The sequence below is a fragment of the Setaria viridis genome, chromosome 9, assembly GCF_005286985.2.
Source record: "Setaria viridis chromosome 9, Setaria_viridis_v4.0, whole genome shotgun sequence".
In the NCBI taxonomy this organism is placed as follows: Eukaryota; Viridiplantae; Streptophyta; class Magnoliopsida; order Poales; family Poaceae; genus Setaria; species Setaria viridis.
The window spans coordinates 30,000,480-30,014,866 of NC_048271.2; the positions used below are offsets into that span (position 1 = coordinate 30,000,480).

Sequence of the window (14,387 nt, forward strand, 5' to 3'; positions counted from 1 at the left end):
CTATACTTGTGACAGTCCTACTCGGTACTCACCGCATGCCTCGCTGGCTCGCTTCAGAACCAGGCCAGCCCGGACTGCACCCTCACTATATATATACTCCATAGCCGGCTATAGAATAGGCTATTCCGTAGCCAGGCCACCTGTCACCCTCTGATTAGTCACAGGAGACCCGCTAGGCCCACGCATTGCAGCCGATCTGGACTGTAGCCGAGCTCAGGGAGTGAGCGAGCCGAGCATCCAGGGAGCTTTCATTATGTAATTAGCGTCAGGTTTACAGCTAGGACGTAATTAGCGTCAAGTTTACAGCTAGGACGTAATTAGCGCCAGGTTTACAGCTAGAGTTATTACGTTCCGATGTGATCGAGATTTCAGCCAGATTCTCGTAATCAAAATAGCTCCGTCCAGAACTCGTGCAACGTACACGCAGATTACGAGAATACATGACTGGTATTCTATAGAGAAAACACAACTCATTTACGAGAATGGCGTAGGCCACAAAATGGCGTGATCAAGTTACTACAAAGCAATACCCAGTTAACGTAGAATTACCACAATGGTGTCAAGTATTTACAACAAAGACATTTACAGCAATGGCATAAAAGTTAACGTAAAATGGTGTCCAGTTTACTAGAATCCAATACACCAGATAGAATTACGACTATGCCTTCAGTAACGGCCTCACAAAATCACAGGCAAGTGGCAAGTGTACTGTCATATACTGAGATGTAACTCGTTCACTTTGCTTCTGCCTTCCTGAATCACCTGGGAGCAAATTTCATTTTCCCAGCCTTACTGATGGGGTGGTATAGCAGGTAAACAACATTTCCAGAATTTGAGAAAATCATTTATTTGGAGCTTCTCTCGTTTTGTTGCAGCTAGCTGGCCACAGATATTGAATTCAGATTTCAACCGTGCCTATTAGCTGCTCCTTAGTGAGCGCATCTTGCCCAGGACTTGGCAGAAGGCCTCATCACCTGAAAACTTCATAATAACGAGGAGAATAGTTAAAAAGTACGTTCATTTCACATCTGTAACAAGTGTTTAGATGGCTAATAGCATATATGCATGCAGATTAGGCATAAACCAATTTACCACTGGCAAGGGTCAACGAAGCTGCTAATCTAGAGCTAATCTGCTTCTAATCCAAAGGGAATCCGACTAAGTAAAGTGGATTTTTTTTGGGTGGCTCACCACGCACCATGGAAAAGCGCTAAAAAAATTGGACGAACAGTGAGCAAATAAGCGCACAAGCACCAATGAACCATATATATAGTAACACAACAAAATTGAACGTAAATTACTGACTGTGGCAGGTGATTTACCACAGGTGCCAGGGCACAAATAATGACAGCGATACAAAAGTCAGCATAATTGAATTGGTGTGTCTGAGAACAAAAAACATTGCTTTCAGAAAAAGTGTTGGGTACACACTGATTTCAGAAAAAAGAAGTATTTACTTTGACTACAACCATCAGCAAAGATCAAGATCGAGCTGACTCATGTCCAGCAGGGAGCTTCTAGATTCTGTTCACGGGGTGGTAAGGGTTCAGAGCATAGTGCAACTACAGAACTGCTAGGCTAGGGGGAAAAATCAACACTTCAGTGCATCTTGTCCCACATGATTACAGATTACTGCAAAGTATTTACCAAAATAGCGTCATCCATTTACCTCAAACTAGTTACGAGAATAACGTCTACGATTTACCTCAGTATGTACTAGAATACTATCATCGGTTTACCACAAAGTGTTTACCAGAAAAGCGTCACCGATTTACCACAAAGTATTTACCAGTAGCGTCAATAATACCACAACGGTATTTACCATAATAGCTTCATATATTTACCACAGAGTTATTTTGAAATTCTTTCGTTTATAATCAGGGTCCATATAAAGGAAAAATTACTTTAAGAATAGTCTCTTACACAGTTCAAAGTCAAACAATATAGCACTCCTAATCCAGCTTGGCATGTACTCTGCTTACCCGTGCTCTGCATGTACTGGTTTTCAGCTTGGCTGGGGCATTTACGCAAACAGAGAGCGTGCGTCATCTCTCATCCTGGTGTAAGTTGCACTCTGGTGATTAAAAATTGCCAGTGATCTGAAACAATTTGGGGGAAATTGATGCTCAATCCAATAGCACTCCCAATCCCTTGTCGGTAATCAGATCGACGGAAAAACACAATACAAATAGATGCACAGTAAAACAATAAATCGAATCCAAAGGGATTCATCTCCTAAACCAGAGGGAATTCACTCGAGATTGAATGTGTAGGCATATCTTTGTGGGTGCTCACCTCAGGATCCTGTCTCCGAGATCCAAGGGTACATCGATGACGCACTGGCCGGGAAGCTTGGGCTCCGTGCGCTTCACGGCGACCGTCGCGAAGAGAGTGGCAGGTAGCCGCCGAGGCGACGCAGAGCCAGCATGCCGCTGAGCCGCCGCTAGGGTCGCCGCCCGCCGGATCACCGCTGCTCCCGCTGACGAGGGGAGCGCCTCCACTGCCTCTCATATATATATATATATATATATATATATATATATATATATATATATATATATATAGATAGATAGATAGATAGATAGATAGATAGATAGATAGATAGATAGATACACGCCCGTCCGAGCGCCCCTCCCGGCTCCCGCAACCGAGCCACCCTCGCACGCGCTTCAGGTCCGGGTATTTTTTTTCATCCGCCTCTACAAGAGCGGCCGCATCGAGCGCCTCATGATCGACCCCGCCAACGACGTCTCCGTCCGCCTCTACCTGCCACCGGCGGCGGCCGGCGGCAAGCTGCCCGTGGTCATGTACTTCCACGGCGGCGGCTTCATGGTTGAGTCGGCCGCCTCCGTTAGGTACCACCGATACCTCAACACGCTCGCGGCGCGCGCCGGCGCCGTCGCGGTGGACGACCAGAGGCTGTCCTCGGCGTCCGCGGTGGCGCCGCCGCTGGCGCTGCTGCCGACTGCGCGCTTGCTGGTGGCCGTGGCAGGGGTTGACTTCCTGGCGACGAAGGGGCGCGCGTACCACGCGGCGTTGCTGGCCTGCGGGTGGCGCGGCGAGGCCGAGCTGGAGGACACGCCCGGGGTGGACCACGTCTTCCACCTCATGCGGCCGGGGACGGAGGCGGCCGAGAAGCTGATGGATCGTGTGGTGGCTTTCATAGCTCGTGCTTGATGGCAAAAGGACGCACTAAATGGCAAGCCTTCTGATTATTTGGAAATTCTATAAAATAGAATTGTAAAAATTGCAAAATTTGCTCCATAGAACATTCATTGCTTTTTGTTAGTAGACACTACATAACAGAATTTAAAAAATTTACAAATTTCAGTACATAGAACATGCTATGTCTTGGTTTGTAGATACTTTAGAAAATGAATGTAAATATTACAAATTTCACTCCAGAATATCACATGCTCACAATATTTACAAATTTCACACCAAAACAAACGTTTACACTCTGAAACGAAAACAAAATTCTAGACTAAAGGCCATAGAAGCAGGTCCTCTTGGAACAGCAGGTCCCTCGTGGAACAGGCCAGCTCCGAGCGCAATCACAGATGTATCCAACTTACTGTCACCCCGAAGTTCTTGTATGTCTCAACCGACAAAACTTCAACTATTAGAAATATAACATAGAGTTGCATTCGTTGTCAGAAATACATAAGTATGCATTATGCAAAATCATCTCTATCTCCCGAAATGAAGCAAGGGAAACCATAAAAACACCATTTATGTGCAACAACACAAGTTTGATTACAAATGTTATCATGTCTAACTGGGGCAAAAAACCTAGTTAACCATAAACACCTAATTTTTTAAAGCCAAACTGGCTTGTCACAAATATTCATGTTTGTCACAAACAGTGCTGTCTATATTAAAAAATCAGATATTGAAAGTTCAGAATACATAATCAATATATCAATGGTCTTGCAGCAAGCAAAGGGGCATGCATAATCAGATAGTGAAATTCACAATACATAATCATGCATATGGACAGCAATGTTCATCATATCTGGGATATATAAGCATATAACCACCAATTTGCAACACAATCACTTGTACTAAGAGAGCCATAAAATGTATTAATAAGAAACCTAAAATCTGAAATATCAGCACCTACATACATGTAGATAAAGATGGATGTATTGATACCGCAAATTAGGCCCAAAGTTTAATTGTGCAATTTAAGAGGATCTACTTACAGGATTTCAAGAAAAAAATTGTAGTTCACTCAGAAAACCATGTAATTGAAATACATGTGAAAGGCAATCTATCTGCCAAACCAACAAAAAAATCCTAATCGTTGAACTAGTAATCAACAAAGGAACTCATAGGTTTTTAACATTAGAATCAATCTGCCACTGTCGAAAAGAACTCATAGGTTTTTAATCCAACCAGCAGGGGCATTAACTCAAATACGAAGTGTGCATCAGCATCATCAGTAGTTTCTCAGTCAAAAATAGAACACAACATGCAAGAAGTGTTTGTGGTCAGCGCAGTCACCTGACTGCCTCGACCACGGGGCTATGGCGCCGTGGAGAATTAGGAGGCCAGCTATTGCAGTATGCGGACACCATAGCCCCGTGGCCGAGGCGGTCAGGGTACTGAGTATGCTGAATATGAATGTTTCAGAAACACGTCATGGGGTTGCTAAATCTGAGTTCCTTTCATCCACACATGTCAGCCCTGATAATTTTTTAAGATACAATAATGTTCAACATTCCTGAGTATATCGACTAGAGGGCTAACGATTAATTCTTATAGTTAGTTTGTAAAAGTGGAGTTTGGGTTAGCAATTAGTTAATGATAAAATGGCAGTGAGATGCAAGCTAATCACCATAGAAATCTGTAATTGGACAACATTTTAATGACCAAACCACACCATCCCTCACAGAATGAATTAAAAAATCATCCCCCTTCCTCAATCAATAGATCGATAAACAAATCAATGCTGTCAGCAACCAATGTTGTCATATGACACAAGAATCAGATACTCTCCAATCTTATGCACTTGGGCATAAGATTGGAGAGTATCACCTTATGTTCAGGTAAAAAATTAAACAATAATTTGCACTTGGGCATCACCTTATGCATCTCAAGAATTTGAATAGAAGTAATCTATGAGCAAACAATCTGATCATAGATGATTTTGCTGGAATTACATGTAAAATTTTAAAGTTATATGTCTCAACGTGTATTCATTTTGAGTTTTTGACGAATAAAAGCAGTCCAAATGACAATCTGCATGTACAAAACCTATTCGACTGCTGCACAATTCTCTAAGTTCTTAGGGAAACAGCAAAACAAAGAATACCTAGACCTGCCTCTGCAAGTAGACTGTAGAGAATGCCATGAAACTGCTGATACATCGAGGTCAAGGGATCAATAATTTTTCAGAATGCAGAAATGTACATAACCTAAGCAAAGATTAACCAACTGAAGCTAAATTACAGTCATATTCCCATCTGGTTCAGGTGGTCAACACAAAATTTGTTCTCTGCTTTTAATTTGTACATACCTGCGTGAATTTGTCAGTGAAGAGGGAATGGGAGGTCACAACTGTCGCACCGGTAAACATCACCGTTCTTATAGCACAAGTAACCAGTGCAGCAATTACGCTAAACCGATCCAGAGCGGATCTCTCTGCTGCGCTTGTCATGCCCTGCCGTTCGCTGCTCTGGACCTCTTGGGGAACGATGGTTGTGAATCTGGAGAGCGGGGGTGGAGCTGCGGAACGGAAGGCTCGACCTGGTGGGCAGTGCAGGTGGCCGGTGGCCGGGCCATGGCGCGGACGGCGGCGGCGGCGCTTCGGCCACGGGTAGGATGGTGCAGAGGGGCGGGCGGATGGGCTGGATCGGCTCGGCTTGGCCGAATCGGCACAGCCGGGAGGGGTGTGTCGGGACGGCAGGACGGCCAGCTCGGCCTGCCGGCGGCGCTGCGCGGGGCCGAGGTGGGCCGCGACACACGGGCGCATGGGAGCGGGTACGGGATGGGGCTCCGGCGGTGGGGTCGGGCAGCCGGGTGCGCGCAAGAGAGGGGGGGGGGGGGCACGCGGGTTCTCACCGGTGGCGGGCGAACGACGATGGGAGGCCGGCCGGAGTTTGGAGAAGACGACGGTGGAGACGGCGTTCCAGCGACGATCTTGCGAAAGCTGCTCTGGACCTCTTCCGCAACCGGTCCACGAGCTATTGCGGGCGTCCCCAGCTTGCGAAGGACGGTGGCCAATCTGGACGGTCAGGCGGAGCTGTAGAAGCCTCCTCACCAGCGGAAAATGCGCGGGATGGGTTGGGATAGGCGGCGGCGCCGTCGCCGGCGCTGGCTGAGTCAAGGAAAGCAAACGACGCATGGATAGAGACGCGGCCGCAAAACTGCCGATTCCGTCCATGCGAGCTAAGAGGCTGTTTGGAAACCGGCGTTAAAGTTTAACAGGGTGGACGTTAAAGTCTAACAGAATGTTAAAGGTCTGTTTGGAAGGCGTGTCAAAGTTTAATATCCCATTTTTAACACTTTTTAACACATCCTCTATCCAAATACATGTGTTAAAAGAGTAGTGTTAAAGTTTAATACCTCTTTTTTCATAAACACATGGATGGGGTGTTAAAACTTGCTAAATGTGTTAAAAGTGGTCCCCTCCCCACTTATTCCCTGGTTGCCCCCCTCTCTCTCCTACCCGCCGCCAGCGCATCCTCTCTCCCGCATCTGTTCCCCATCCTCCCCTCCCGCATCGCTTCCTCCGCCCCCGCCGCCATCTCCTCCCGCCGGCCATCCACCCCGCCCGCAGGTCATCCCCTCCCGCCATCCCCTCTCCCCGTTATCTTCCTCCCGTCGATTTGGATATCCAGAGTCAACTAGGTAAAATTTGCAATGAAGACAATTTCATGAGGTTAATAAAGTTGGCACGATTTATTGTACAAATGAAAACAATACAAGTACAGAAATAAGTGTACCTGCAGGAGGATGCGGAAACTTGTCACCATATTTGGTTACGACATCATTGAAGACTCTCATATCATGAACCGAACCAGGCCATCCACTGACAACAAACGTGAACCTCATGTCGAAATCACAAATAGCCAGCACATTCTGTGAGGTATATCCATGTCTCCTGGTGTGCTGAACCACCTTATCATTTGGCACCACAACTGGTACATGCGTCCCATCTATAGCTCCTATACAATTGTTGAAGTATGGGGCAAAATGAGGGTTTTTAATCTTTGGTGCACGGTCTTAAATTCTGGATCCTTTGGCTTAATAATATCCACTGCTAGCTTAAGAACACTGCACAAAACACTATCGAATATACGGCTTATTGTTTCTAAGGACCTTACAAACCAGTCCTCAACTTGTCTAAGGGATTAGGGTGCGCCAATTATCCAAAGGAACATTCCTAAAGCCTCCATCGTTGATATTCCTCTAGTTGCCCTCAACCCATAGGTGTCGACGAACAAGTCATGCAGCTGATGAAATAATGGGTTTGACATCCTAAACATGTTGTAGCAAGAGTTTCTGCTAGACAGTGTTTCCTGTACCCATTCTATACCCGACACAGTAGCAACCCTCTTCGGAGCTTTGTCCATGTAAGTGTCAGATTACGTACCAATCATGATTGCAGCCTTTAATATGTCCCGAGTCCTTTTACGACGATACTGTCTCATCTTCATGAAAGTAAGAATCTCTTTTGAAAAGTCATAATCAGATTCACTTGAGGAATTCTCATCGCCATCCTAAGGCAGGAAACGAGAATATGTCAGCCATTAACCTTTACAAAAGAACATGTAGATAATTATCATATGCAATCCATAAAAATAACAAACAACCACATATTTAGCATATTGAATCCATAAACATAACAAACAGCCACATATTTAGCATAGTCAATTCATAAAAATAACAAACAACCACATATTATCCAAACAACCAGACTTAGTACATAACAGAGACATTAAATTTTCCAAACAGCCACAATCACTCTTTAGGATCACTAGCTACTGCTAACTCAACAATATTGTTCTCTTCGCAATATCTCTTCAAGTGAAGCAGCCTTCCTTCAGGAGTAGGTATGTTGCAGAAAAATTCCCTCTCATAGAGATCTTTGAATAAGTGTCTACCTGCATAGAACTCTACAGTATCAAGGGTTGCTCCACATTCCAAAGCCAACTGTTGACACTTCTTAACAGATTGTGCCATCTCTTGCATAGGGGTCAGCTTCTGTCTTTTCACATTTAGACTGGTAGCAAGAGTCTCCCCCACATTTCTGAATATGTTATCACTAGTATCTTCAGAGGTAGTCAACTTGTCAACTAGGCTGCTCACCATCTTCATCAAAGGGCTTTTAGATTTCTTTCCAGGACTAGTGGCAGTGGACCTGGTGCCGTTGCTACTTCCCCTCTTCCTACTGTTATTGTTGACTGGGCTGTCCTCAAATTCATTAAAAAACTCATCTGGACCATATGCATCTTCTTCCTATACATCTTCACCATCTTGTTCTTCTTCCTCTTCAAATCCAGGCACATAAGAGGTAGAGCCGTCCACTGCAACATCATGAAACATCTCCTCTAGGTGATCAATGTAATCTGGAACCCCATGCTGAAATTTCTTACATTCACTATATTTGCCCCGCAAATCGATTTTGAGGTTATACATAAAGTTACTGCTAACTCAACAAATTTAGTGAATGCCCCTTACCTTGCTATTTTTTTTCCACCACCAATCTGGGGCATATATAGTACCATCAGCCTTCCTTCCAAGACCAGTATCCTTTTGAAGTAGTTTCCAGAAAGAATGCAAAGTTTTTAGTTGATTGATGCTGTTCCTGATCTGAGATTTGTGATGTTTCAATCCAATGGCCAGGTAGTATTTCTCAACAACTATCTTCAAACCTCTTGCAAACATTGTTCCTTTGTGATAGTTTCCTGATCTAATTTGCTCAACCCATAAATCACACAACAACCTGGTATTTGGTTCTGTCCATTGTGCCTTGTCAGTTCTTATCTAGTGCATAACAGAGATATGGAAAACCCATCACACACAGAATAGGTTACAATAATGCACATTATCAAAGTCTAAATCTAACCATCACAAACTTAACAGAATTTCCTGTTTCTAACTAACCACAACAAACTGAGCAGATGAACCTTAGCAACCGTTGAAGCATCCACACATTCTAAACATTTCATCTTTCTGACCATCAAGGACTAAGCAGACACACATTGTAACCTACCAAAACTATGAACAGATCAACCAATAAGACTAGGATCATGAAAGTATCAGAATTTAACCTTGGAGGTAGGGAAATAAGTTTGACATTCTGTGCACCACCATCTTGGTCGTCAACATCAACCCAATCCACTCCACCAAAGGATTGGGTATCATCAGTAGTGGCTGTTCCTCCACAACCGCCGGAACGTCTTCCGCGGCTGCAGGAATGGCCTCCACTGCATCCGCCGCTGCTGCCGGCACCATCGAGCAAGGTACCAACAAAGAGAGACCTCGTCACAAGCACTTTGCTAGCACCTCCCCGGCTACCGCCGGCGCCTTTGATGCTGCCGATGCCTCTGCCACCACCACCTCCTCTGCTATCGCCGCCTCCTCTACCTCCATTGCGAGGCACACGTAAGCCGAGGGTACGACTGTCGCGGCCCCGGGGTGTTGCTTCTCCCCGAAGCATCTCGGAGTAGGAGTTGAGGTCGGCAAAATCTTCTGCCTGGGAGTTGAGATCCAGGGCTTGAAAACCCTCATGAGGAGCTCCAGAAGATTCCGCGTGCGAGAAGAAGTGGAAGCCGCGGTTGGGAAAGGTGGATCCGCGTGGGAGAAAAGCTCTTGCAATCCATCATCGCTGTGGCCATCCATGAACCTCGGGGAAGGGTTCAGGGCAACGTGGCGCACTCCTGGCGGCATGGAGCCGTGGATCTGGGGCGCGGTGGGGAGGAAACGAAGAAGGGGGGAAGGGGGGGAAGGGCGGGGATGGCGGCGGGGGAAGAAAGGGAGTGGGAGGGGAAGGCGACGGGAGGGAGATAATGGGGAGAGGGGATGGCAAGAGGGGATGACCTGCGGGCGGGGTGGATGGCCAGCGGGATCGATGGCGGCGGGGCGGAGGAAGCGATGCGGGAGGGGAGGATGGGGAATAGATGCGGGAGAGATGCAGGAGAGAGGATGCGCTGGCGGCGGGTAGGAGAGAGAGAGGAGGAGAGAGGGGGGGCAACCAGGGAATAAGTGGGGAGGGGGACCACTTGTAACACCTTTAGCAAGTTTTAACACCCCCTCCATGTGTTTATGAAAAAAGAGGTGTTAAACTTTAACACTACTCTTTTAACACATATGTTTGGATAGAGGATGTGTTAAAAAGTGTTAAAAGTGGGGTGTTAAACTTTAACACCCCCTTCCCAAATAGGCCCTAAAATAAAATTCTCCTGGTGCACAAAACAAACAAAACAGGAGGGGGAAGAAAAAAAATGGGAAACGGACGCTGGTGTGGGAGCAGCGAAACGGCAGCCGACCGACGGCTAGTGGCTTGGCTGGCTCGGGTACGGAATATTATTCCTTACTTGGGTATTATATAGTATTGTTATATATATCTATACAATTTTTAGTATATTATACACATCAAACTAGTATTTATACAATGATTATATATATAATAATTTGTCCTCTTCATTCCTAGGATCCTCCCGTCATGGTGTTGCTCGGTGCGGCTATTGAACGTCCATCATAATAAAATTCTCCCGCGGGATTTATCACCTTGTCCACCAGGAATCCTATGAGACCTTCACATATTGCTAAAATCCTCTCCTTCTTCAAGAGTCTTTCTTGAATCTGCCACATCTGTAATTTGGAAATATGTGAATGTTACACGAATAATTAAATATAGGGATCTAGAAAATAATTAATTATTAATAGTTTAATTTTACGTACGTTTTAGATCATGTAACGAGAGCACCTTGCCATGCACAAAACTGTTCATGTACTCATAGACGTACTGTCCTCATAGATTATTGCCTTATTCTTGTCTCAAGCACTTTAGTGGAAAAAAATAAGTTATGAAATATTCGTGTTATAGATGTACAAAATATGCAAACTTTGTACGTACCGGGAACTTTATATTGAATGTAAGTTTTTTTTGAAGTCACTAGGTGAGTATTAAGGAATCGTTTCCATGCGTTGCGGATTAAAATAATAAATGATACAGTGTTAGGTGAAAATTTAGAAAATAGACTTTTGCATAGAGATAATGGTCCAGAATTATTACGAGTTTAGCATGTTTTGAATGTCTTGGTACTCTGCCGGTGGTTTCCTCAATGAATCGAACACAATAACGTGGCTTTTATCAATCATAATTATTAGGAGAATCCAGTGGAAACTGTGTACATAAATGTTCATGTTAGAGCTAACTAACATTAATTAGGTAAGGAAAAAAAATGAAAATAGACAGTACCCATACTTACTTCAAGTTGTATGGCAGTAGTATGTATTCTTTGTAATTTTGTTTCTCCAAGAAATTGTATACTGCCTCCAATGTTTTCCTTTGGCTGATCCCGTATCTTATTTTGGCTAACAAGCGATGGATCCATAAAGCCAACATTGAAGTACGATTCTCTGTAGCACTTCTGAATTAGCATCCTACATAAAATGGAAGACGAAGTTAGTAGGGCGATGCATACACAAAAAATAATGATCTGAGCCAAAATTTAGATATTGATAAACAGACACTTACAAAACCTAGGAGCTGATGAGAGAGACATCAAGGGCATCCTAATGGTACACTTCATATATATCCTTGAATTCCATCCACATGAGTTTCTCACATTCGCCAAAAAAATCAATCGGTTTAATCCGAAGAGCAAACATGAGCCTCTCGTTGGCAGACTGCTCCATGTACCATTCATGAAATTCATACATCTTCATGGAGAGCTTTCGTACCAATTCCGACCTTACTAGAGGCTTGCTTACCTTAAAGGGCCATTTAGGTACAATTGGCTTTGAAGTTGGCAGTTAAACTTGCCCTAGAACTTCAGCAAGCGACATACCTGTATCTTGCATAAATTCAATGACTCTGGTTTGTTGTTCTAAGGGCATTACTACTATAGTTTGAGCATCTTTATCTAATCGATCCTCGAGCTAGGGGACAGTATGACTGGAAGACGACGCTCCTCGCCATTTTTTCTTCTGATCAGACTTAACTAACGAACGCTCGTAGTTCGATAGTACAGTCCTCTTTACTTCTTTTGACATGCCAATAAAATTTTTAATTTTGCTAGATCTACTGGCTTTGGCTCCATCTCCTTTGCTTTTCTTTGTTCAACGCATGTTTTGAAGAACTCCTTCACCGTTGCTTGCAATAGCTCCCGCAATTCCTCAGTAGTCATATCGACCGGTAGCTTCTGAATGGGTTTAGACTTCTTTATTTTCTTTGGCTGCCTTGGCTTGGAAGGCGGTGATCGCGGCTTCTTCAGAGGTGCTGCAGGTTCCTTGCACACTGTGGGTCTTAGTCCCGATGACGGTGATCGGGGAGGGGTGTTGTGGTCATCGTTGCTCACACCACCAGGATTCGATGCAGATGGAGACGGTGATCGAGTAGGATGCGATGGTCCCGGTGGTGATGACGGTCTTGGAGGTGGATGTGCTGGAGATGACGGTCTTGAATTTTGAGGAGATGGTCGCTGCAAGGGATCTATGGGGAGCAATGATATCTCCTTACCGGGGATGATGATGTAGGGTTTGCGTCATAGAATGATCCTGTGAAATGCATCTCCTAGTGTCTTTCCCCGTCACCTCCCGGGAGGTTGAACTCTAGACCTTCATATTGACCATCACAAATCTGCTCTAGGCCAACGCTGGAGTAGCCAGGTGGAATCTCCATGCCATGGCATGAAACCGTATCTAAACAAGTGGCTGTGAATAGTCCCCTAGGAAGAGTAGTCCTTGTTACTGCATTGGAAGCATGGACAACATATGAATCCGTTCTCTGGCTTGTTGGCTTTGGACACTTCGAGAAAATAATGCAAGCCATCAACAAACTCCTTGGTTCGTCTGTCCGTGTTATACATCCATTGCCGGTACATCCACATCGTATTACGTGAGAAATGGGCATAGGTTTTCATATTAGATAAAAAACTTGATCAAAATTAGGTAGGGGAAAAAATAGAGTTAATGTGATTATAATATTTAGTCCTTGCAAAAAATATTAGATAAATAAATTATTACGTGAGAAATGGACATATATCTTCGTATTAGATAAAGAACTTGATCAATATTCATAATTTACACCAATCAACCATCATAAAGATAAAAACAATTCATATGAAAATTACACCAATCAACATTCATAACATTCACTAAAGATACATATAAAGATTACACTCATAACAAGACAATAAAGATAAATATACCCTAAAGATTACAAACGCTCCGCACTTTAGTTCATGTAGTCAATTATCCTAAAATAATGGTACAACATAGCAGAATGTTCGCTCTCCAAGCCATCTCTGCACATAACTCAATATTCTACGAAGTCTATCGAGAGTCACCTCCACATATCAAGTACTAGAAAATGTGGTGCAATAGAAGATCTTTGAATCTACATATTCGGACTGAATATCATAAAGAAATCATAAAATAATTTTCCAAACGTATTTTGGAGCAAGTGCCACATTCTCATAATAGAAGTATTGTGGCACACAATAGCCCGTCCAGGTAAAAGATATGTTCACTAAGCATGGCCTATTTTGGCAAGCCAAAACCAACCAAAAGCTGATGGGTCAAGGTCAGTGAACAAATCTCTTCCTGAACAGGCTATTGGGCCACTATACTTCTACTATGAAAATTAGGCTCCAAAAGACGTTTGGAATACTATTTCAAGATTGTTTTATGATATTCAACCCGAGTTTGTGGATTCAAAGCTCTTATGTTCTACCAATATTTTCTAGTACAAGAGGAGTGGAGGTGACTCTCCATAGACTTCGTAGAAGATTGAGATATGTGCAGAGAATAGTGTAAGCACATTCATGCCATGTGCAGACACTATTCTCTAGGATTGGAGGAACGGAGGTGGTACATCCATTGTCAGTCTATCTCCATCATATTACGCTGAAAATGAACATAGGGCTTCGTATTACATTAAGAACTTGATCAATATTAGGTAGGGGAAAAAATATAGTAAGTGTGTTTATAATATTTAGTTCTTGCAATAAACATGAGATAAATAAATTATTGGTCAAAGAAATACAATTATAGTTAAATTAAAGTGAGGAACGCTTCTGCCCACATTTTTTGGTTTGGTCCAACTTCTATCAATGAGAGGTGGGCTTGATGTTTAACAATAGGTAAGATTAATGCATTGATAGGTGGGTCCAGCTTTCTTTCCCCATCTCTCCTTTCATCCGTCTGTG

At 43.9% G+C, this 14,387-nt stretch overlaps 1 protein-coding gene and 1 long non-coding RNA gene across 2 annotated transcripts; one reads left to right on the forward strand and one right to left on the reverse strand.

Annotated features, from left to right (window-relative positions):
- Positions 1-513: 513 nt before the first annotated feature.
- LOC117841106 (uncharacterized) lies at positions 514-2,501 on the reverse strand. Its single transcript, XR_004637155.2, has 3 exons — positions 2,296-2,501; positions 1,983-2,099; positions 514-981 (listed from the first exon to the last, which is right to left on the reverse strand). It is a non-coding gene; the product is annotated as an uncharacterized lncRNA (long non-coding RNA).
- A 226-nt stretch (positions 2,502-2,727) lies between these two features.
- On the forward strand, positions 2,728-3,177 carry LOC117835486 (tuliposide A-converting enzyme 1, chloroplastic). Its single transcript, XM_034714828.1, has one exon. It carries the CDS (start codon positions 2,728-2,730, stop codon positions 3,175-3,177), a length of 450 nt encoding a protein of 149 aa, XP_034570719.1.
- Positions 3,178-14,387: the final 11,210 nt, after the last annotated feature.